The 21,086-nt window shown below is 41.4% G+C and overlaps 1 protein-coding gene across 2 annotated transcripts; it reads right to left on the minus strand.

Annotated features, from left to right (window-relative positions):
- Positions 1 to 945: 945 nt before the first annotated feature.
- Positions 946 to 20,910, minus strand: LOC119728781 (disks large-associated protein 5-like). 2 transcript variants are annotated; one of them, XM_038201170.1, is made up of 16 exons: positions 20,780 to 20,910; positions 16,178 to 16,430; positions 15,522 to 15,724; positions 14,785 to 14,853; positions 12,608 to 12,701; positions 11,787 to 12,090; positions 10,887 to 11,023; positions 10,641 to 10,745; positions 10,006 to 10,166; positions 8,362 to 8,469; positions 7,445 to 7,631; positions 6,457 to 7,019; positions 5,836 to 6,100; positions 4,784 to 4,869; positions 3,387 to 3,489; positions 946 to 2,269 (listed from the first exon to the last, which is right to left on the minus strand). In XM_038201170.1, exons 2-16 carry the CDS (start codon positions 16,419 to 16,421, stop codon positions 2,079 to 2,081), a joined length of 2,820 nt encoding a protein of 939 aa, XP_038057098.1. In that variant the 5' UTR covers positions 16,422 to 16,430; positions 20,780 to 20,910; the 3' UTR covers positions 946 to 2,078. The 2 variants fall into 2 exon arrangements, with proteins under 2 accessions (XP_038057098.1, XP_038057099.1); XM_038201171.1 differs by having other exon boundaries at positions 20,786 to 20,866.
- Between the last annotated feature and the right edge of the window lie 176 nt (positions 20,911 to 21,086).

Raw genomic sequence — 21,086 nt, forward strand, 5'->3', positions numbered from 1 at the left:
GGTCGCCCCTAGCGGTACGCGCGTTTCTATCGTCATTTGTACCTCTAGGGGCGATCGTTCTGAATTTATGGTCGCCCCTAGCGGTACGCGCGTTTCTATCGTCATTTGTACCTCTATGGGCGATCGTATTGTATTTATGGTCGCCTCTAGAGGTACGCGCGTTTCTATCGTCATTTGTACCTCTAGGGGTGATCTTATTGCAATTATGGTCGCCCCTAACGGTACGCGCGTCATCTGTACCTCTAGGGGCGATAGTATTGTATTTATGGTCGCCCCTAGCGGTACGCGCGTTTCTATCGTCATTTGTACCTCTAGGGGCGATCGTATAGTATTGTATTTATGGTCGCCCCTAGCGGTACGCGCGTTTCTATCGTCATTTGTACCTCTATGGGCGATCGTATTGTATTTATGGTCGCCTCTAGAGGTACGCGCGTTTCTATCGTCATTTGTACCTCTAGGGGTGATCTTATTGCAAGTATGGTCGCCCCTAACGGTACGCGCGTTTCTACCGTCATCTGTACCTCTAGGGGCGATCTTATGGCATATATCCTGCATCATGCGGACCTCTTTTGTTCACAGGTGCATGCACAACGAGTATGTAAGGTTAAAGCAAACACGCAGACACACAATAAGGAATACACTTTAGCAACACCCCCCTTTTAGCTTAAAAGCCAGGGGGTAATGATAGGGGGTTAACCTTGCACATTTTAGAATTTGGCAAACTTTTGTGCCCTCAAAAATCAAAGTGGTAGGGTTTACTCTTTTTTCTTGACAGGGATCTAGATGTTCTTGCGCTCTCTTCAGTTCAACATGGTAAAGCAACAGGTATGAATAATTTTTCACAACCTCCAGAAAAAAAACCCAGAATCAAAGATGAGGGGGTTAAACTCAACATATTTAACCCAGCTCAATTCTTAAAATTAACAAGAAAAAAAAACACTTCAGTTTTGTGTGTTAATTAATAATTATATATGAATCATTTAATAGTAAAAGTGAAGCAACAAACATGAAAGATTTGGAAAAAAAAAGATAATTATGCCTATATTACAATTTTACTGAAAGACCCAGATGATTGTTCATACTCCACCACACCCCTCAAAATTAAAAAAGCTAATCCCGCAAGTGCACCAAAAAAAAAACAATTTAAAAACTCTCTTATACTGAGGGAAGCTAGGCTGAATTGTTCAGATGAAATACAAAGACCCAGAACAATCAATTTTGAGCTATCTTGCATTCAGACGTACTAACAATACAAAATTTGTTCGGACAAATAAAATTGAATGGTTTACCATCAAAGTCACACCACAAACCCAGCGAATTTTGTAAAACTCGGGAGGGGGGGGGAAACATTCTGGTAAACTTAGTTGCATAAAACCTTTACTGACTACAAATAGTGTAAACTGACTTATGAAATAGAAAACATATCGCACGCAACAAACAGGTTAATTATTTTTCAATACTGACTGTAAAACCGCAATCCTGAGAATGCATGATTAGGTTTTAAAAAGTACCTCTAAAAGATTAATATATCAATGTATGTACAAAACGAGAAATAATTACATGTATGTTAACAATTTGTTAAAGTTCACCAGTGAAAGCCATGTGTTTCAAGCACTTTCGGATAACACATCTCGTGTACTTTTTGAGTATGTGCACAAACCTGAGATATCCCAGATGCTGGATTTAAAGGTAGAGTATATCATTTGCAGCTATCCATAAAGAAACTGACAAAATTGTTGAAAAGCATACTTGGTTTAAAGATAGTAATGGCACTAAACCGTCTGTAAAATTATTCTTTCAGGCATGCTGTCATTTTGAAGAAAACAATGAAGGGTCATTTCCAAAGATGCGTTTAAAGACATTTTTTGAAATTTCTGTTAATAGTTCGTTTTTAGTTCGGAAAAGCTGTGAATGGGTGTGCGCAAGTGTTGACACGACGCACACACAATGTGAAACGCTCGAAAGCCAAAGATGCAGCCAAAGCTGGAAAAGAGCCAACGTTTTGTAAACACTTCTGATGGAATGGATACAAATACAATAGGAACCATTTTATCATCAGAATCACTACAAAAAACACATCACATCATGGACATATTGGGTTTGTACAAGCGAGCTTTTTGGTCGGTTAGACTGTCGGCTGTGAGCGGGGAACAGGCAGAGTGGTGACGTAGGCGGATCGACCGGCGAACGGTTGCCTTTGCGACGTTGCAAGTCGGTAGGTCTGTTTTGCCGTTTGGGCAATTTTCAGAACCTTGTCTCTTTGCTTCAGCTGTTGAGAATAATAACAAAATCACATATTATATTATTCGGTTCGGAATATAAGCACCGTCGATATATTGATATTACTCAATTATTCAATATTATTTTGATATCGATATCGCCAATAGCAATTTATTAATCATATTAAAATTTTCAATATTGAGGAATCTATAAAAAAAATACCGAAAATGCGTCAGATTATCGTCAAAATAAATCTCCAGTTTGTGCTTTTACTTTGTGTTTATCGTTTCTATACAATGTAATACTTGGCTTACTTGGCGGCAACTTGTGCTTGTGACTCAAAATAACAACATCGCGAAATGCCAAGTGGCATTTCTTTGTGCTCTGCATTTTTTAAACTTTTTAAATTGCCCGTTCTGGACAAACTGTCAGTAATTAGATTTATTTTAAAAAGTTTGAGCAATGTGCTCCAGAGAAAGCCGTGGAATTTTTTTTTAATCAAAGTGTCATCTTTATGGTCATTAACTTTTACATGGGATAATCGATATTACGAATATTGATATTCTCGATATTGGATTTCTGATATATCGATTATTGAACATTCCGATATCGACGGTGCTTAGGTGAATATAGGGGTAAATACAGTTTAGGTTTGCATGGTAAGGTCAGCTTTAGTGGATAATATAATCTGTTCTTTTTTTGCTGAGCCCAATTTCATGGCGCTGCTAAGCAACAACTTTTCTGCTGACAAAGCCTCTCCCTAATTGGAGACATAGGCACTAAGCAAAGTATTAAAAAGGTACCCTAACCACAGCAGAAGAATTTGCTCATAATAATGGCATAATTACATAAATCTCCAAGTGCATGCAGCCATTAACTCATCCATGCCGTCAAATAGTGCTCAATGTTAGCAAAATGTTCAAACTCTGCTTAGTATTTGGTAGTAAAAATGTGCTAACTTTAGTTTGGCTTCTTCTTGAGTTGACAAAGATTCTTCTCGGAACCAACAAATGACTTGCAAATGACTTTGATTATCAGATGGTACCACCAAGTAGTGCAATGACTGATCCTGACTGAGGCATATATCAGGATGCGTCTATCTTGTTGTGTTATGTATTACATCATTATACCCCCTGAAATATAACAATGTGAAAATTATAAGCTACCTGAGGTGACTGGAGCCGGTGAATCAAAACAGATAAGGTCGTCTCCTAACTGAGAGGTGGCGGCACAAGACGGAGGAGGTGTGAAGATACTGCAAATTTTAGCCTGAAAATAAATAACAACACCATAAAAGGTTCCTATCTTTGTGACATCTGAAGACGCATAGAATGTGACATTGTGAAACATTCTCAACAATAAGTGCCAAAGTTGAAATGCATTCAACCTTTTTTTTTTTGAGTGAAATGGACTGGCAAATATAATAGACAGGGGCAATGATGTAGGACTCGAGTCGAGGACTCGGAGTGTGTTGTAATTTCATGATTCAGACTTTACTCAAGTCACATTGTGGGGGGCACGTGACACCCCCCCCCCCCCCCCCCCCCCCCCCCCCCCCCCCCCCCGGTAAGACTCAGACTTGACAATAACGACTCAGACTTGACAATAACAACTCGGACTTCATGCTAATGACTCGTGACTCCCAAAACATAACGCCGATTTTTCTTTCCCAAAAGTAATGTTAAACAAAAAATGTTAAACGTCTTTTCTCGGGAATGGTAAGGCATTACGGTTGGTTTCTTTTCAACCAGATGTTTGAAATAGGATTAAGTAAACAATCCAAACATTAAAATTTTGTGGATTTCAGGACACAGAGCCCCTTTAAATGAGACCCTCTCATTTTCCATGATAGCGCAGCTATTTCAGAGAAATGTGACTCAAATGACTTGCAACTCGGACTCAGACCAAATGACTCGCGACTCAGACTACATTACACTACTGGTTGCGCAAAGATTTGCATGGGGCTTTTAACGCACAAATCAATCTGTATGTGCCGTGTTTAGGAGGAGCCCTAGCCCCATAAATGTGGCCATTTTACTGGACTACCTCCGTAAATAAAGGCCACACTTCCACTATGCACAAAAACATGTCGAACTTTGTCAAATTTTGATTTTCACATTTAGGCTTAGTTTGTAGTTTACTTTTGCTTTAGAAGCATACTCACCCTCTTTATAGGCTAATCAGAAAGTGCTGCCTTTTTCAGATGTCTAATTTTCGTGAAATTTCATGTTGAAATTTTGATACGCAAACATGTGCAAACGAATCCGGAAATTTCACGAAAAATAAACATCTGAAAAAGGCAGCACTTTCTGATTACCCTATAAAGAGGGCGAGTATGCTTCTCAAGCAAAAATAAACTACAAACTAAGCCTAAATGTGAAAATCAAAATTTGACAAAGTTTGACATGTGTTTGTACATGGTGGAAGTGTGGCCTTTATTTATGGAGGTAGTCCAGTAAATTGGCCACATTTATGGGGCTAGAGGAGCCCTTGCTTGGCACTTTGCGTTAGGCCGCGCAGCACAGCGCCCCCTACAGTTTGCTATAGAGTAGAATGCACTCACCTTGCTCACACCAGCTGGTGTCCGGTGTACACGAGGGCTGTTGAGACCGGGAAGCAAGATGCTGCTTTTGGATCTACTCCTGGTGCCTACACACAGCAAATGCAGTCAACAAAATAATGAAAGGCATAAAAGAAGAAGTTTTGTTCATACCACCAAAGATGTAGTTGAGCCCTCACAATTCAAAACAATCACTAGTCATTGACTCTCTATGTATAAGGAGAAGCTATTCAAATGAACATGCAGTTGAGTGCCGAAGCTGCCATGTACATTGTACCTGGCAGCTTTGGCAGAACATTTGACAGTACAGGCTTGCACACACTCACATGAAGATTAATCGTTAATCAATGGTAATCGCACACTTTATCTTTTACGAGTGCTTAGGCCAACAAACAAAAAAAGTCTACGGTTTGTGGTATGGAGCTTGCCCCAAAAGTGGTGCGGCGACACAGCATTTTTTCCCCATACTTTTTTTCTGGTTCAGATGTCGGCTGATGTTGCAGATGATGACGCTTCGATCCCCTTAAAACTCTCATAAATATCCTTCAGAGTGAAGCTTGAGGTGGCCTCCGTAAGGCCATAAGGCTTGAGAATTCTGCACCCACTTACAATCTCGACCGACACAAACATTCTTCGGGAAATTTGGATAGTCAAGACAAAAATCAGAGACAACGGTATCATCAGACCATGGTCAGACCATACAGCGACATCGACATCGTGCATGTGCTGCCAGGCTGGTTATTACAACGCCGTCTGCAAATGGTGCCCGACTAAATTTAGTGCAAAATAAATGCGAGCCCAGGGAGGCCACATAAAGCTTATACTTGATCGTAACCCCATCTAAAACCACGTTAAAATTGTGCAGCAGCAGGATTCCAGTCAAACCAGTGAGTTTGGCGGTTTTGAGACATCATCTTACATTGAAAAAAAAAAAACCTTTTTAATTTTGCCGACGCGCATGGCTACAGCCATGCATGCGCAGACCAGAAACCGGAGACTTTTTTTGGCCTTATACAATGTCTGCATTGTTCCTGAACGGAGAATTAAAAACTTACGCGGTGTGTTAGTAGCAGGAACAACACATTCCATCTCCAGGCTATCTGCAAACACAGATGTGTTCTGCGTGTCCACTCCCTCACTGTCCAGATGCAAACACAACGGCTCTGGGGTCGTGACAGCCGGGTCAGAGTTGAGAGGTCGCGACCTAACTCCCAGGTCAACCAGCTGTTGCTGTGGCTCGGTCTGCATGAAATCCTCAGCTTGCTTGTTGAGATTGACGACAGCAGGGGTAGAGGGCTGGAGGTACCTAGCAAACGGGTTCTGTGGGAAAATTTGTTTCAAAGACATCTAAAAGGAAGTGATTGGTGTTGGATTTTGAGTTCGACAGATTTGAAAATCAATAATTAACCCTAACCATCTCAACCCATCAAAGCCCAACAGCAAGTTTTGTTGAAATCTGTTAGGATGGGTACAGTACCCCCAACTTGATGGTCTTTTACATTGGGTTTGGCATACCTCCAGAAACTAAGTCCAACAGTGTGTGTGTACAAATTGCCAGGATGGGTACGGTCCCTAGTTAATTATGCTAAGGAGTTAGGGTTAAAAGCTTTCCATTCTGTTATCTTTTGAGAAGGAAGATGATGTGAAAGGTTGAAATCATTCTTTCTATATTTTACCTCATTTTCATTTTCCATTGAGGCACTTGGTGTTGCATCATTTTCTGTGTCTGTCCTGCAGGGTGTGGCCAACTTTATAGGTGTGGCACCCTTGTTGTTGGGAGTGGCATTATTGCTAACAGCCATTGCCGCATTACTTGCGGGTGTGGTCGTTTGGTTAACAGGCTTGTCCACTTTGCTGACGGGTGTGTCCACTTTGGTGATGGGCGTGTCCAATTTGGTGATGGGCGTGTCCAATTTGGTGATGGGCGTGTCCACTTTGCTGATAGGCGTGTCTACTTTGCTGATGGGCGTGTCCATTTTGTTGGTGGGCATGGCCATTTGGACAATGGGTGTGGTCACTTTCCTGATGGGCGTGGCCATTTGGACAATGGGCGTGGTCACTTTGCTGGTGGGTGTGGCCACTTTCCTGGTAGGGGTGGCTACTTCTCCCAGCACAAGCTTGCTGAGTGCTCCACAAAGCTTTCCCTGTATCGACTTGCGAGCGTTCTTGGGTGTATACCCCTGGACACGTGGGGTGTTTGCGTAGCTGCCACTGGTGTGAGTCTTGAAGGGCGAGCCAGCTGAAGCAGACAAATACATGAAACATCCAAATACTTCCATCGCATTTGACAATTCCAACAGTAAACTTCACTTTTTCAAATCAACTTGAGTACGCTTAACTCATTTTTTGCGAGGAATTCAAAGAGAAAGTTACAAATAAACAACAAAAACAACTCAAAGGTCTAATAAACTTTAATGAGGCCCTTCTTGGCAAAATGAAAACTGAAAATTTAATTCCATGGAAATCCCCCAAAACACAAGATGAATATTATAATTTAGAGGGAAACTTTTGATCACATTACTAGAGAATTTCATACCTGTAATTTTCGACCGAAACTCCGGTCTTCATCCTGCTAATGAAGACCGGAGTTAACCTCTAAATTATATATGGAACTACCAACACAGATAAACTTTCAGGCTACTAAGATGAATATTGTATGCGTACCTTGGCAGTGTGGGGCAGGTCTGCGTACAGGGCTCTCCACCTTGAAGAAACCACCCTCAAACACGGTATGCTCAGCAGCTTTGGCCCGCGTTTGCCTGGCCTTCATACTGGCCTTGATGGCCGCTAGACGCTCTCTGGCTGCTTCACGGTCCTTTGTGGGTTGGCTTTTGGTGGCCGGTTTGGCCTTCTGATGACAAAATCAGAAAAAAGTTACAGTCAAAGTTATGTCAATAGGGTCCGATCATAAGTGCCAGTTTCAATCATAATCACACACCATGCAGAAATCAGTATTGAAAATACACAGCCATCAAGCAGGGTTTTATTTAACAAAAACACATCAAAAAGAACTAGGCCTACCCGAAAAGGAAATCAGTTTTCTTGCATTTGCTGGCTGATTTCTCCAGTTCGGTTTGGGCCACCACTTTAAATCGCTATTTGCGTGGCATTGTTGATTTTTCCGAGTTTTTGTTTTTGTATTGGAACATAGTAATAAACTTACTATTCAAAAACGTTTGACAATCGGAACACCACGTGCACCACAAAATATTCTGTATATCGTGTGTACAAGTACTGAGAAAAAGAAAGTCAGTAGACTGCACGTAAGATCTGCCGTACGTACTCCTGCTGGTATGTGAGTGTACGAATACAGACATTTATTTTTGCGGCAGGGGTGCCGCTGCTTTAAGTATCAGGACACTTCTGACACTGGACTGGATCTAGTTTGTGATACCGTGTCAAGAAAAATGGAAGCATTGATATGCCATCTTGAAAAATCTCCCCCCCCCCAAAAAAAAGAGCAGCCCCCTTCCTCTACTAAAAAGGCCCGGACGAGAAATTGTTGTTGTTCTTTACTTGGCCTTAGTCTAAGAGGCCGTTCATTTCTTATTAGGCAGTAGATGCCCAATCCAGATACATACCTTGATGACTTTCTTGGTCTTGATGGGCGCGGTCTTGGTCTCCTCTCTAACCCAATTGTTGGCCTGGAGTTTGTCAAGTGATGCAAACATCCCCATAACGTCTTCAACCTTTGTAAACCAAACCAGATGTGTTACTTTTTAAAGTTTTGGTTAAAATTCAGGATTTGCCTGTAATTGATATACAGTCCAAGAGCTTGCAAGACAACAATCAGAATTTTACTCAGGTGGGACTCGAACCCATGACCCCCTGCTTACCACTCAACCACTAAGCTCACCAGGTCAATACTTTTATCATTTGTGAAAGATAGTGGCACATTATTTAAAGGTAATATACAACATTTGCTTTCACAGAAAGAAAGCAAAGCATTTGGGGGTTATTATTTTATAGCAAATATTGTTACACTGGCCTGTTTAAAGTTTTGTGTTCAAAGGTGCTGGAAAAATCAAGAAATAAAATACTGTCTTTGTAGTCTGGTTCCCTGACCCTACTTCTGACAAAAAGGAGCCATTTATATACATCAGGGAAATTGTCAGGTGAGGGAACCAGATAATCACCGTCGATATCAGAATTTGCAATGATCGATATATCGGAAATACAATATCGAGAATATTCGATATATCGATAATCCCCGTGTTTAAGTTAAAGACCATAAAGATGAAACTTGATTAAAAAAAAAAAAAACAATCTCAAGTCCCAATTTTCTAGCGCTTTCTTTAATAGAGTATATTGCTCAATAGTATTTTAAAACAAATCTCAGCACTGAGAGTTTGTCAAGAACAGGCGGTTTCTTCTGAGGGTATACATTGGGGAGACCAGGAATTCCAGCGAATGCAGAGCACCAAGCGACACCCCTTGGCATTTCGCTATGTTTTTATTTTCAGTCACAAGCACAAGTTAACGCCAGGTTTTATTTCATTATACAGCAAACACTAAACACAAGGTAACAAACGGGAGATTTAATTTGATGATAATCTGACACATTTTCAATATCATTCCTCAATATCGAAATTTTTGATATTTCAATATGATTAAGAAATTGCTATAGCCGATATCGATATCAAATATCGAATATTCAAGTAATATCGATATATCCACTGTGCTTACAACCAGACTAGCAAGCTTGCACCCATTCAAGGATGTGCAACAAATTGCAAACAAATGTGGACTAACTAAATTTGGTACGACAGTCGGTGGACCCTCGTTGGAAAAAAAATTGAAAGAAAAATTCCACTGTTCTTGAAATTGACGGCACACCAGGTGCCATGATTTCACAGGATGCTTGAGACTATTGTTCACTTACAGTCAAGTAAGGTTCTTCACACAAATTTGGTAGTTTTGTTTTTGATGTTTGCAAATGTTGTAAGTTACCCACGTCTAGCAATGTTGACTGTCAGCAGTGCTTGTATGGGAAACATCATTGGCGTAAAATCAGATCAACTGCTCACAGCAAGCAGTACTTACATTCTACTTTAACAAGTGGGAAAAATCAATAATTGTGTTCAACTTTGTCACAGCCGATTAGAAGTATTCATTGATCAACACAAACACACAAGATCTGTAAAAGAAAATCAGTCATTCTTGGGTTTGCTCATTAAAGAACCCAGAACACTGACTATTTTATAGAAAAACTTCATTTGTCTTACCTGAAAGTAGATCATTTCCCAGAAACCTGTCAGATCTGAGCAGTGAGTCTTTTTCTCCCCGAGACCAAGCTCGCAGTTATCCACCAGGCCAGAGAACTGCTTGAACCTCTGGGCAATCAGCAGCTGGGCCTTGCCGATGGTAGAGCGGATCTCACCGCCCACTGTGCGAGGGGGCAAAAGAAAAGTCGGTGTAATCAAGCATGTATCATAATTAAGGGTGTCCCTTTTTGTTTCTATGGTTCTCATTTTTGTTTTGCCTTACAAGAAAAAATCTTAAGAAAAGAAATTGCAGTTGCACCCGAATAGATGCATAAAATAAATGATGCCAAGTGCATATTGTCTCTGGTTTTGTTTATTGCAAAAAGGTTATCATGAGTTGGTGTCACTGAACAAAATATCAAAGCCATCTTGGGCAAGTGTAGTTGGACGTATATTATTAAACATTATATTACATATTATATTGGAGTGTCATGGCTGAGCGGTTAAGAGCACCGGACTCAAGCTCTGGTGATTCTGATCAGCAGAGTGTGGGTTCGGGATTGTTTAGAGCTTGATGAAAAAGTAAAACTTTTGCTCTAGCAGGGCGCTAGAGGCGAAAAATCAACAAAATATTAATCATTGGGTCCAATGCATACCATCTTCACTTAGACTGGTGTCATTCTGTACCGCTTCCCACTTGCTACAGAGGTCGTTCAACTTTGAAGTCTCTGTCTTCAAGAGGTTGCGAAAGTAGGACACATCTACAAGAATGATAAAGAGGTAAAATTAAAATGCAAACAGATTGTCCATGATTGGAATTACATCTGAGGAGCTCCGGCTTAAATTAATCAACAAACATCATACAAGCCAATGGGTTGGGAAATATTCCATGTTAACGATACCTTCCTTGCTGCTTTCGATGCCGTTAGGGGGCGGAGCCTGTTGTAGGGGCTTCTTGGGGGACTGTATGGCAGAGATTTCTAGAGGTAGAGGGGAGGAGGCTCGCTTACGCCTGCTGGCTGACGTCGGAGTGGAACACCTGCCAATGAACATAGAGAATCAAAATAATAATAGACCTAAGACACAATGAGGCCACGCTTTGATTGCATGTGCGCTTTCCTATGGGAGCCAGGTGGGGAGGCCAGCCTATCGTCCCTACCTGGCTCCCATAGGAAAGCGCACATGTAAACAAAGCGCGACGTTATTATGTCTTAGGTCTGTTGTACATAGTCTTTCTTTCACTAGAAATTCTTTTGGGAGTTCGAGCACATATTTATTCCCATTCATGAATACCTTTTAGGTCAAACAGTCAAAACAATTAAGTCAAAAATTATACATTTCCAACGAATTTGTTCAACAAGTTTACTTCATGTTTTTTTTAACACCCTATAAGCTATGTTATGGTATGTGCCTCTCGCAAGTAGTCGTAAACAACTCCTTATATGGAGTTTGGCGCCCATGTGGTGCAGAATGCAGCTGTGCCGGTGTAGTGTGAATTTAGGACTATGAAATACGGACCCACTGGTAGTACTGCGCATGCTACAACCAAGGATTGTGAACGTTTAACCAATAAAAGAGTTAAAGGGACCGGACTTCATAAGAGTCCAAATTTCATGTGACACTGAAAAACTGTTTCAGACCAGCCAGCCGGTGTTTTATCAACCGTTTTAGACCGGCCACGTGACGGGCTCTCGACCAATAGGAATGGGTAAACTCTCTCAGGTATTTATGAATTTTGGCTTGTGACTGGTTCTTTCAGCAGATTTTGCGCATAAAAAAAAGAGAAGATTTTCTTGTCTTACCGTCCTCTTCGTACTGCTGTCTCAGGGAACAGAAAGTTTTTCGTGCTAGCGGGGCTCATGGGCTCAAACTGGAAATTGAAGGTGAAGTGGGAGGGAGCGAAGGACTGGTTCATTTTAGGGTCAGGCAAGGAAGCCCCCCTCTCGCTGGTGACGTGCTGGGTTGCGGATGGTGAGGGTAATTTGGGTTCACAAGCGACGGGAGGAGGAGGCATGGCTGGTTTGCTCACAGTTGACTTGCTGCTTGTCTTTGCGACGGAAGCAGTCCTTGAGGTTGGTTTCAAAACTCGCCGATTCTCTTTTTGATCTGTGGAAAGCAGATGGGGTCACTGTTACTGTATCTCAGTATGCTTGAGTGGCTCACGGCAAAAATGAGATTTGACTCTGACCTCAGCAATCAGAATCTTGACTCTTGGTCCAAGAAGGTCAGCCTAGACAACACACTTTACAAAAGAGCCCTCTTCCAAGCAACATGCAGAGATGAAACTGGCCTTGGCAAAAAAAATCTGAAATTGGACCTTGGTTACGAGCCACGGCGTCGCGCAGCGCAGTGCAGCACAGCGCATCAATGTCATACATGTAGGTCAGTATTTAACCTTTTTTCCACCCAGAAAGCATCTGATCAGTGTTGGTCTAAATGTTTGACACTTGTGCACATTTTACATGCCATTTTCATTTACTTTTCTTGGAAATAATAATTTAAAAATACATTTTGTGGAAATGGTTAAAGAATGTGAAATTTCATTGGAAAAGTTTTAAAAATCTGATTTCAGATTAAAATCTGAAAAGTTTCATCTCTGAATATGGAAACATTGCAACCTTACCTTCATGTCTGGATGCCTGTCTTGTGGACTGCCTTGTCACTCGTTTAGTTTGCTCTGGGACAGGGGCTGCCGGCTTGGATTGGGTGGTTAGCGGCTGTCGAGTTATACACACACACACAAATTCAAAACTGACAAATTGGAAATTTCCTTCATTTTGTTTAGTTTTTCAAAAGAAAATGTCTTTTCCACAATGAATGGTACAGCTTTAAAGTGAATATACAACATTTGCTTTTGCAGTAATTTTGAGAAATGGATGGATTTGGGGGATAGTATTTTACAGCAAATATTGTTGCACTGACTTGTTTAAAGTTTTGTGTTCATAGATTCTGGAAAATACAAGAAAACAAATCATATTCTTGCAGTCTGGGTCACTTCCCTGATCCCACTTGAGGTGAAACAGAGCAATTTATAGATATCGGGGGAATTATAAGGTCAGGGAGCTAGTCTAACTGGCTTATACCCGTTCATCTATGTGTAACCAATTGCAAACAAAATGTGGACTAACTAATTTTTGTATTAAAATTGGGGGCAGTATATGAAAAAAGTTTGCAAATGTTTTTTATTGCCTTTTAAGGCTAGCCTTGGTCCAAGACGTTAGTGATCGCTAATGGTCTATTAAAAGCTACTCCACCAATTTCCACAAATGTACACCCTCGCGTGACTGGTTACGGCCGTGTTATTTAGTTGCATTAATGTCTTGAGAATCCTGTTATGAAGGGGTGTGGTTGTTGCAGACAAATTGGACTGCTGAATTATTCACAAAATAAAACAATGCAGGCGGTCAAAAACATGCAAATGATATGCAAATCAAATGCATAATTCATAGTGCATTGCTTTGAATGTTTCAAGCAGCAGTTCCATTGAATAAATTTTTCTGGCCAGAATCCAAAAGTTAGGAAATCCTAAGGTTTAATCCTAACTCCCTAGGCCTTGTTGCTCGGAGGTAGCCTCAATCCTGCAAAATCTTCCAATTGGCCTCATGGAAAAATAGCATATAGCCTCAATCCCGCAAATTCATCCAATTGGCCTCATGGAAAAATAGCATATAGCCTCAATCCCGCAAATTCCTCCATTGTTTCTTCAATATGGTCCGTGGAGGGGTGACTACAGCCTGAATCCTGCAAATCCTGCGGCAGTGACTGTCAATATGTTGAGGCTTGGCCAGTGACATCCTGGAGCAGTACGGAGGATTTCAAGCATAATCCAGGCCTATATTTATGCATGGCTGAGCAAAAACCGCACAAGGTCCGGCCCAAGACCTTGACAAAGGAACGAAATCAGTAACGCACTTTTGCCATGTAACCTCAATCCGCCTAATTCCTCCACTTTGGCAAAGAGGAGTTTGAAGGATTCAGGGCTGTTAGGGCTTTAGAAAAGGCCCATTTCAATTCATCTCAGGGACAAGTTGCGGACATTGTATCGGGTATACATGTAAGTTGCAGGATTTTAAACAACTTCCCCGCAATCTTCCTGCAACCAAGTTATATCAGTATTGGTGATCAAGTCAAGCAGTTGCTCATGAACATTTCCCCGGAACATTACTGGGACAAATACTGAGCTTCTTCCAGACAAAGTGAATGATTCTACATGTATCTCTAACTTGTCTAGAACTCCACTTGGATATGGATTGAGATGGGCCCTAATATAGGGTGAGTAAAAAAAAAAAAAAAAACCCAAATTTTGGGACTGACGTTTTAGTGAAGTTCTGCATTGATAAGCTTTCTTTTAGTACAAGAATCATTCAAATCAGTCATGTACTTTTCAAGTTACAGAGTTTTAAACACAACCACCGTTTTAAGGTTCTGTCCCTGGATCACATAAAAGTTCAGTGTTCTTTCAGCAAACGAAAACAAATCACATAAGGATGTGTGTGAATTGTTTTTGTTTTGCTGAAAGAACGCACACCTTTTTTATGATCCGTTGGCAGAACTTGAAAACGGTGGCTGTGTTTAAAACTCCATAACTTGAAAAGTACATGAGTGATTTGAATGATTCTTGTACTAAAAGAGAGCTTATGAATTGGGCTTTCATATCCTGGATTTTGAAAAAGTTACATGCAGAACTTCACTAAAACAATGGTCCCGACATTTGGGTTTCGGGGTTTTTTTTGTACTAACCCTGTACAATCAAGTATAAACTTTCTGTGTGACAAACTGATTGAATTTCTCCAGCCATACCTTGCTAGTGGAGGCTTTGGTGGAAGCTCGGGTGACTCTGCGCTGTGCTAATGGAGCTTCTTTCTGTATCTAATGCAATATCAAAAAATGAAAATGATTTCCGTGGCACTTTCACTGATTATACACAAGTGATGAAATCCTCAACAAGATTCATTTATTTTATTTGTCTCAGATCGTGGCCCTGAGGGCCAAATTCCAAAAGACAATTACATTATAAACAATTAATTCTAAAAGCGATTAAAACTTGCATAATACAAAAAAATGAGTAAAATACTAGGCAGGCATTACATTAAAATTGTACGTAAACAAACACCACATAACCAGGGAAACAGAACTATACATGAAAGGAGGGACAAGATGCATCCCCCCATAAAAAAAAATTGCGCACAATAAAATCACACAGAGCCGGCATTTAAAATGTTAATGAAGTAGGGGATGGAAGCGCTTGGTTCTAATAGGGAGTTGAGTTATGTGGTTACTGTTCCTTAGGTTCCTACCATGACTTGCTAGCCTCGTAGGGGGGAGTAAGTGAGTTGTTCTTGAATTAGTACCAAGAGCTTTAGCAAATTTTAAGCAATGTCCTACTCTTCTGAAATACTCATGTTAAGTAGATTTTGAGAAATTAAAGGATCTGTTCGCATAACTTTTTTGGGGGCATCCTGTATTTCCAGGCCACGAAAACGCCAGAATTCAGGCTATAACAGCCGGAAAGCTGGCAGCCTCAGAGGTTGCGTTACCTGTGGCTTTGTTGAGGCAGGTGCCTTGGTCTTGGAGGACATACTAGGCGCCTTCTCCTTGGTAACATGACACACCTTGAACTTTGGTTTCGATCGTTCTTTATCCTGGGCCAACTTCTTCTTCAGCTCCTTCTCCATCTTCCATTTTTGTAGCAGGTCGCGTCGGGCCTGGGTTTCAGCCGTCTCAGCCTTGACAGGGACTCCTGTGGGGATTTCAGATGTCAACAAAATGTAATGACAAATCATCATGGCTTTTTTTATAGAATTGTTGGGCACAATCGGATTTGCGCCAGTGCCTGATCGTGCAAAAGTGCCTTATGCGGGATTGGTCAATCCTGTAGGAAATTTCTTTATATTATTCTTTAAAAAAAAATTGTGAATTAGAAAGAAAAGGTGATGACCGATGGCAGCTCGATCGACTGATGGCAACATGATCGCCCTATAGCACGGGGTACTTTAAGTTTAACCAGGTAAGTAGCTTCCATAGTGACTATGAAGTACAAAAAACAGTCTAGATTTGAAATTCAGGGAACACAACTTTTCAGGAAATTTGGCATGCATCGTTGTGTGTCTCACAAAACAGAGGAAATTCAGTATTTGAGACATATTTATGGGGCTAGTATCTGGTACGACACTATGCCATAGTTAAGGTGTACCTTTTTTTAGTGTCTTGTCAGCTTTCTGCTGTCTCACCCTCGTTGTCAGATGACTTGTATTCTTCTGGATGTTGTCGTCTGTGTTTTCCCTCAGCGGGGTCAGTGAGCCAATGTTTCGTTGTTTCATGATGGTTTCATCGCGATGCATACGTTGGTCGACGGAGCGCCGCTTTACTCGGAGAATCCGCTTCTCATTGTTGTCAAGTCCTATGCCCTTCTTCTTGTACGAGGATGCGAAAGCCATTTTGGTTTTCTAAACCCCCAAAAATGGGAATTAATCAATTGATAAACTATCATCACTTTTCAAAACCTTTTTTCAAATGTTTCGATGGCACTAGTATTACTTGGACTAGTTTAAACTTACAAAAAAGGTGTCATTAGAATTGAGAGAAGTCTGCTTTAATAGTTTGAAAAGGTCATTTTTTAGTGATATTAACACCCTTAACCATCGACTCTAATTTGATTGATACTTAACAGGGCCCCTACACTACACGGTGGCATTACTGCTATTGGGAATATCGCTTCGTCCTTTTTGTAGGTCCCATAAGTTGTGTAATGCAATGCATGTAAAACTAAAAGAACCCATTAACACTTATCGCTAGACAAGGGGTTCGCCCTGGTGTTTCTGGACTCCTGTTATAACTCCCCTGCGGATAGCCTCATAAATGTGGCCAATTTACTGGACTACCTCCCTAAATAAAGGCCACACTTGGAACACATACACGAAAATGTAGAACTTTGTCAAATTTTGATTTTCACATTGAGACTACATGTATATTTGTAGTTTATTTAAGCATACTCACCACTCACCCTCTTTATAGCGATAAAAAAGAAGTCCCGTATTTTTCAGACATCTATTTTTCACGTAATTTCGTGTTGGAATTTAGATACACAAACGTGAGCACACAAACCTGGAAATTACACAAAATATAGATGTCTGAAAAAGGAGGGACTACTTTTCAATTGCTTTAAAGAGGGCATGGAGGTAGTACAAGTCAAAATGCGAAAACAACAACTTGACAAAGTTCGGCACAATTGCAGAATACCCCACCACTCGATCTATACACCTCGTAGCCGGCTATATACGGAGTCACGGTTGTTTGCCCTCAACAAACCTTCTCAGTACTACCTGTACGCATGTACACACGTCATGCTCCACTGCACTTCCACTCGTAGCCGCCAACAGGGTAGTTGGTTTGGACTTGGAATTTTTTCAGCAACTATTCCTTTTGTGTTGCTTTGTTCTCAAAGGGACCCCCACTCAGTATCCGCATAGCTGGCAATGGACTTGAATTGTTTCTTTTCCAGCGATTCCAACCTCATAGCCAGAGATTGCACTACAATCTCTTTGTAGGGGTGTATTTCCGAGTGGCGGGGTATTCTGCAATTACTCCCAAAGACAAAGTTCTACATTTTCGGGTAGGCCCTACATGTTCCAATTGGGGTCCAACTAAAATGCGTCAACAAGCATCAACTGGTGTCAACAAGTGTCAACCCAACGTCAACAAATTTTGTATAGGTTTTTGAACATCAGAAGTAGCTTTATATTATAAAAAGGCCTAGCGAAAAAGAACATCTTCAGCATATTAGTTAAAAAGGATTTTTTTCAATGCGAAAATTACGACTAGGCCCCCTAATTTGTCAATTTAGTATTGGCCGCCATCTTGTTTTGATCTCAGTCCACATGAACAACATGGCCAAAACTAAACCGCCGAACTTGTACTTTCGTAGTACTTTTCAGGTAAAAAAAAACTAGGCCTAATTTTTACTTTAATGTATAGGCCTATGCCGAAGATGTTCCTTTTCGCTATTCCTACATAAAGCCACCTCTGAAGTTCTGATGTTCAAAAACCTATACAAAATTTGTTGGTGCTGGGTTGACAACCGCTGGCGCTGTCATGGCTGTTGACGCTTGTTGTCGACGCATTTTTAGTACCGGTAGTAAGTGTGGCCTTTATTTACGGAGGTCATGATGGAGGTAGGTAGTCCAGTGAATTAGCCACATTTATGGGGCTACCTACTCCTAGAACTATGAGGCTCCGCGTGAGCGGAGCCTCATAGATGTAGAAGCCCGCAAAATTGTCTGCAGCACAAAACACTAATAAAGTACAAAAAAGTCCATCAAAATGCAGACATTTCACACAGAACCGCTGCACAGTTTGCCCCTATACTCCGTACTTTATCTCTTGACATACTCACGTATCTTGTGCGGAACTAACTCGGAGCGCGCTGCGGGGGGTACGGTACAAGCACGTCATTTCGCTTGTACCGTACCCCCCGCGGCGCGCTCCGAGTTAACCGAAAATCATCGCTCAATCATATGCGTGCACGTTTCAAGTGTCAGGTTGGCTCAGTGCGGAAAGGGCATATTTTTCATCATTTTGGCCTAAAAACCGACAGAATCCACCTATGTTAGTTCCGCACAAGATACGTGAGTATGTCAAGAGATAAAGTACGGAGTATAGGGGCAAACTGTGCAGCGGTTCTGTTTGAAATGGCTGCATTTTGATGGACGTTTTTGTACTTTATTAGTGTTTTGTGCTGCAGGCAATTTTGCGGGCTTCTTGATCTATGACTCCGCTCACGCGGAGCCTCATAGTTCTAGGAGTACATCTATGAGGCTCCGCTACATAGTTCTAGGAGTAGGGGCTACCTACTCCTAGAACTATGAGGCTCCACGTAGTGGAGCCTCATAGGTTCAGAACCCCGCAAAATTGTTGTCAGCACAAAACACTAATTAAGTACAACGTCCATCCCAACCAAGCCGTTTCCCACAGAACCGCTGCACAGTTTGCCCCTAAACTCCGTACAATACCTCATGACATACTCACGTTATGTGCACCCAACAAACATCGGTGGATTCTGTCGTTTTTTTGCAAAAATGATGGAAAATATGCCCTTTCCGCACTGAGCCAACCTAACACTTGAAATTTGCACGCGCGCAGAATGATCGCAGTCATTTTCGGTCCGATCGCTCGGAGCGCGCCGCGGGGGGTATGGTGTAGGAGCGGAACGATAGTATGCGCATGCGTACAAGTGCGAGTACGTACCCCCCGCGGTGCGCTCCGAGCGATCGGACCGAAAATGACTGCGATCATTCTGCACGCGTGCAAATTTCAAGTGTCAGGTTGGCTCAGTGCGGAAAAGGCATATTTTTCATCATTTTGCCCCAAAACCGACAGAATCCACCGATGTTTGTTGGGTGCACATAACGTGAGTATGTCATGAGGTATTGTACGGAGTTTAGGGGCAAACTGTGCAGCGGTTCTGTGGGAAACGGCTTGGTTGGGATGGACGTTTTTGTACTTAATTAGTGTTTTGTGCCGACAACAATTTTGCGGGGTTCTGAACCTATGAGGCTCCACTGCGTGGAGCCTCATAGTTCTAGGAGTAGGGGCTACCCTGTGGAGTATTATGAGGAGACGAACCAACCAAGTATCAAGTCTGGTTCCAAAAGCCAAAGATCTTGACGTTAAATACTAATAAAACTACATGTAGGTCAGGGAGCCCAAAACGAAGCAGGTCGTTTCGTACCCAAGTCGTTTCGTACCCAAGTCGTTTCGTACCCAAGTCGTTTCGTACCCAGTCAATTATGATGCACAAAGGAGATTAAGCCAGTCATGCAAACACGGAAAATACATACACAGACAAGCTAGATCAAATCTGTGAATTAACTTGCAAAAATGTTCTTTCTCCATCGGTGTTTTCTTGGCATTTTTACGATGTCTTTCTCAGCATTTTTACGATGTCGAATCCGACCAGTTGACAGAGCGCTGAGCACGTGCCTGCGCCTGCATAGCCATGCTAGCGCTATCGATCGCATAGCTGTGCACAGACTAGTTACCGCATTTCATCATTGGCCCCTGCGCGGCGCGGCGGGAACCAGTCGTCGCCGCATTGCGCTTATTACGCACGTGATTATAGACATCGAATTGCGAAGTACATGTAGTTGAATCGCGCAGTGAATTTGTAAAAATAACGGAGTTTTCTTTTGAAAAAACAGCGAATGTAAGTAAGAAAACAATAAATACAAGCATTTTTTGATGCAAAAGGGTTGTTGAGAGGTACTTTGTAAAGACAGACAAGACATAAGATTTTTATTTTTATTTATTCAATCATTTTTTATTAATTTTTTTTGGAATTGCCGATACAATTTTTAGGGTCGCAGCCTAAAAATAGGGTCGGTCGGGTAACCGGAAGCAGAACTATTCTTTTTTTTTTGGCCTAATTATAAAAAGTACAATTCGAAAAACTGAAAAGCAACCAAAGAAAATCACGCTACAATATAGAAGACAAACATGAATCCTGTGTGCGAAACGACCTGGGTACGAAACGACCTGGGTACGAAACAACCTGGGTACGAAACGACTTGGGTACGAAACGACCGACATTCAGGGAGCCAGACGGTTCCAGTTGAAAATCGAACGGTCGATAGCCGCTGCGTTTACCATGTTTACAAATTTGTTTGGTCTTCAACATTAACTTTACATTTGCAAAGAACATGAAGAACGCATTGCATAAAATCTTAACGGCTACTACATTATATTTGGTTATTCCTACTTCAAAACTTTAGGTTAATATCTAAAATCAATGAAAAGTTACCTTTACTTTATAAGAATCGTTACAAATTTCGTTACGCCCGTCACTCAGTCTGCGGCATCTGGGAATCGTAGCCAACTTAAAAAACGATCCAAAAACTGCCGCTTTGATTGGCCGTTTGAAAATGACGTCACATGCGAGGCCACAAAATAGAACAGCGCCCTCTTTGACTGGATAGAGGGAGGACCAAGGGAGACGTCCACAAAAAAATACACTTAAAAAACCCGAAATTTCAGAACTTTTTTCCAGATCAATACTCATTGTTCCACGGGGCGGGGATTGTGTTTTTTAGTTACTCAAACTTCGGCTG

The sequence above is a fragment of the Patiria miniata genome, unplaced genomic scaffold (genome assembly GCF_015706575.1).
Source record: "Patiria miniata isolate m_02_andy unplaced genomic scaffold, ASM1570657v1 HiC_scaffold_20, whole genome shotgun sequence".
In the NCBI taxonomy this organism is placed as follows: Eukaryota; Metazoa; Echinodermata; class Asteroidea; order Valvatida; family Asterinidae; genus Patiria; species Patiria miniata.

What these genes read in the sequence shown, in the direction of transcription:
- LOC119728781 (XM_038201170.1), bottom strand. Translation starts at nt 16,421, where the DNA reads ATGGCTTTCGCATCCTCGTACAAGAAGAAGGGCATAGGACTTGACAAC. An exon ending in CTGCCTCAACAAAGCCACAG is followed by an intron (nt 14,854 to 15,521) that starts GTAACGCAACCT and finishes ATATTGCATTAG; the next exon opens with ATACAGAAAGAAGCTCCATT. An exon ending in TCCTGCTACTAACACACCGC is followed by an intron (nt 4,870 to 5,835) that starts GTAAGTTTTTAA and finishes TGCTGTGTGTAG; the next exon opens with GCACCAGGAGTAGATCCAAA.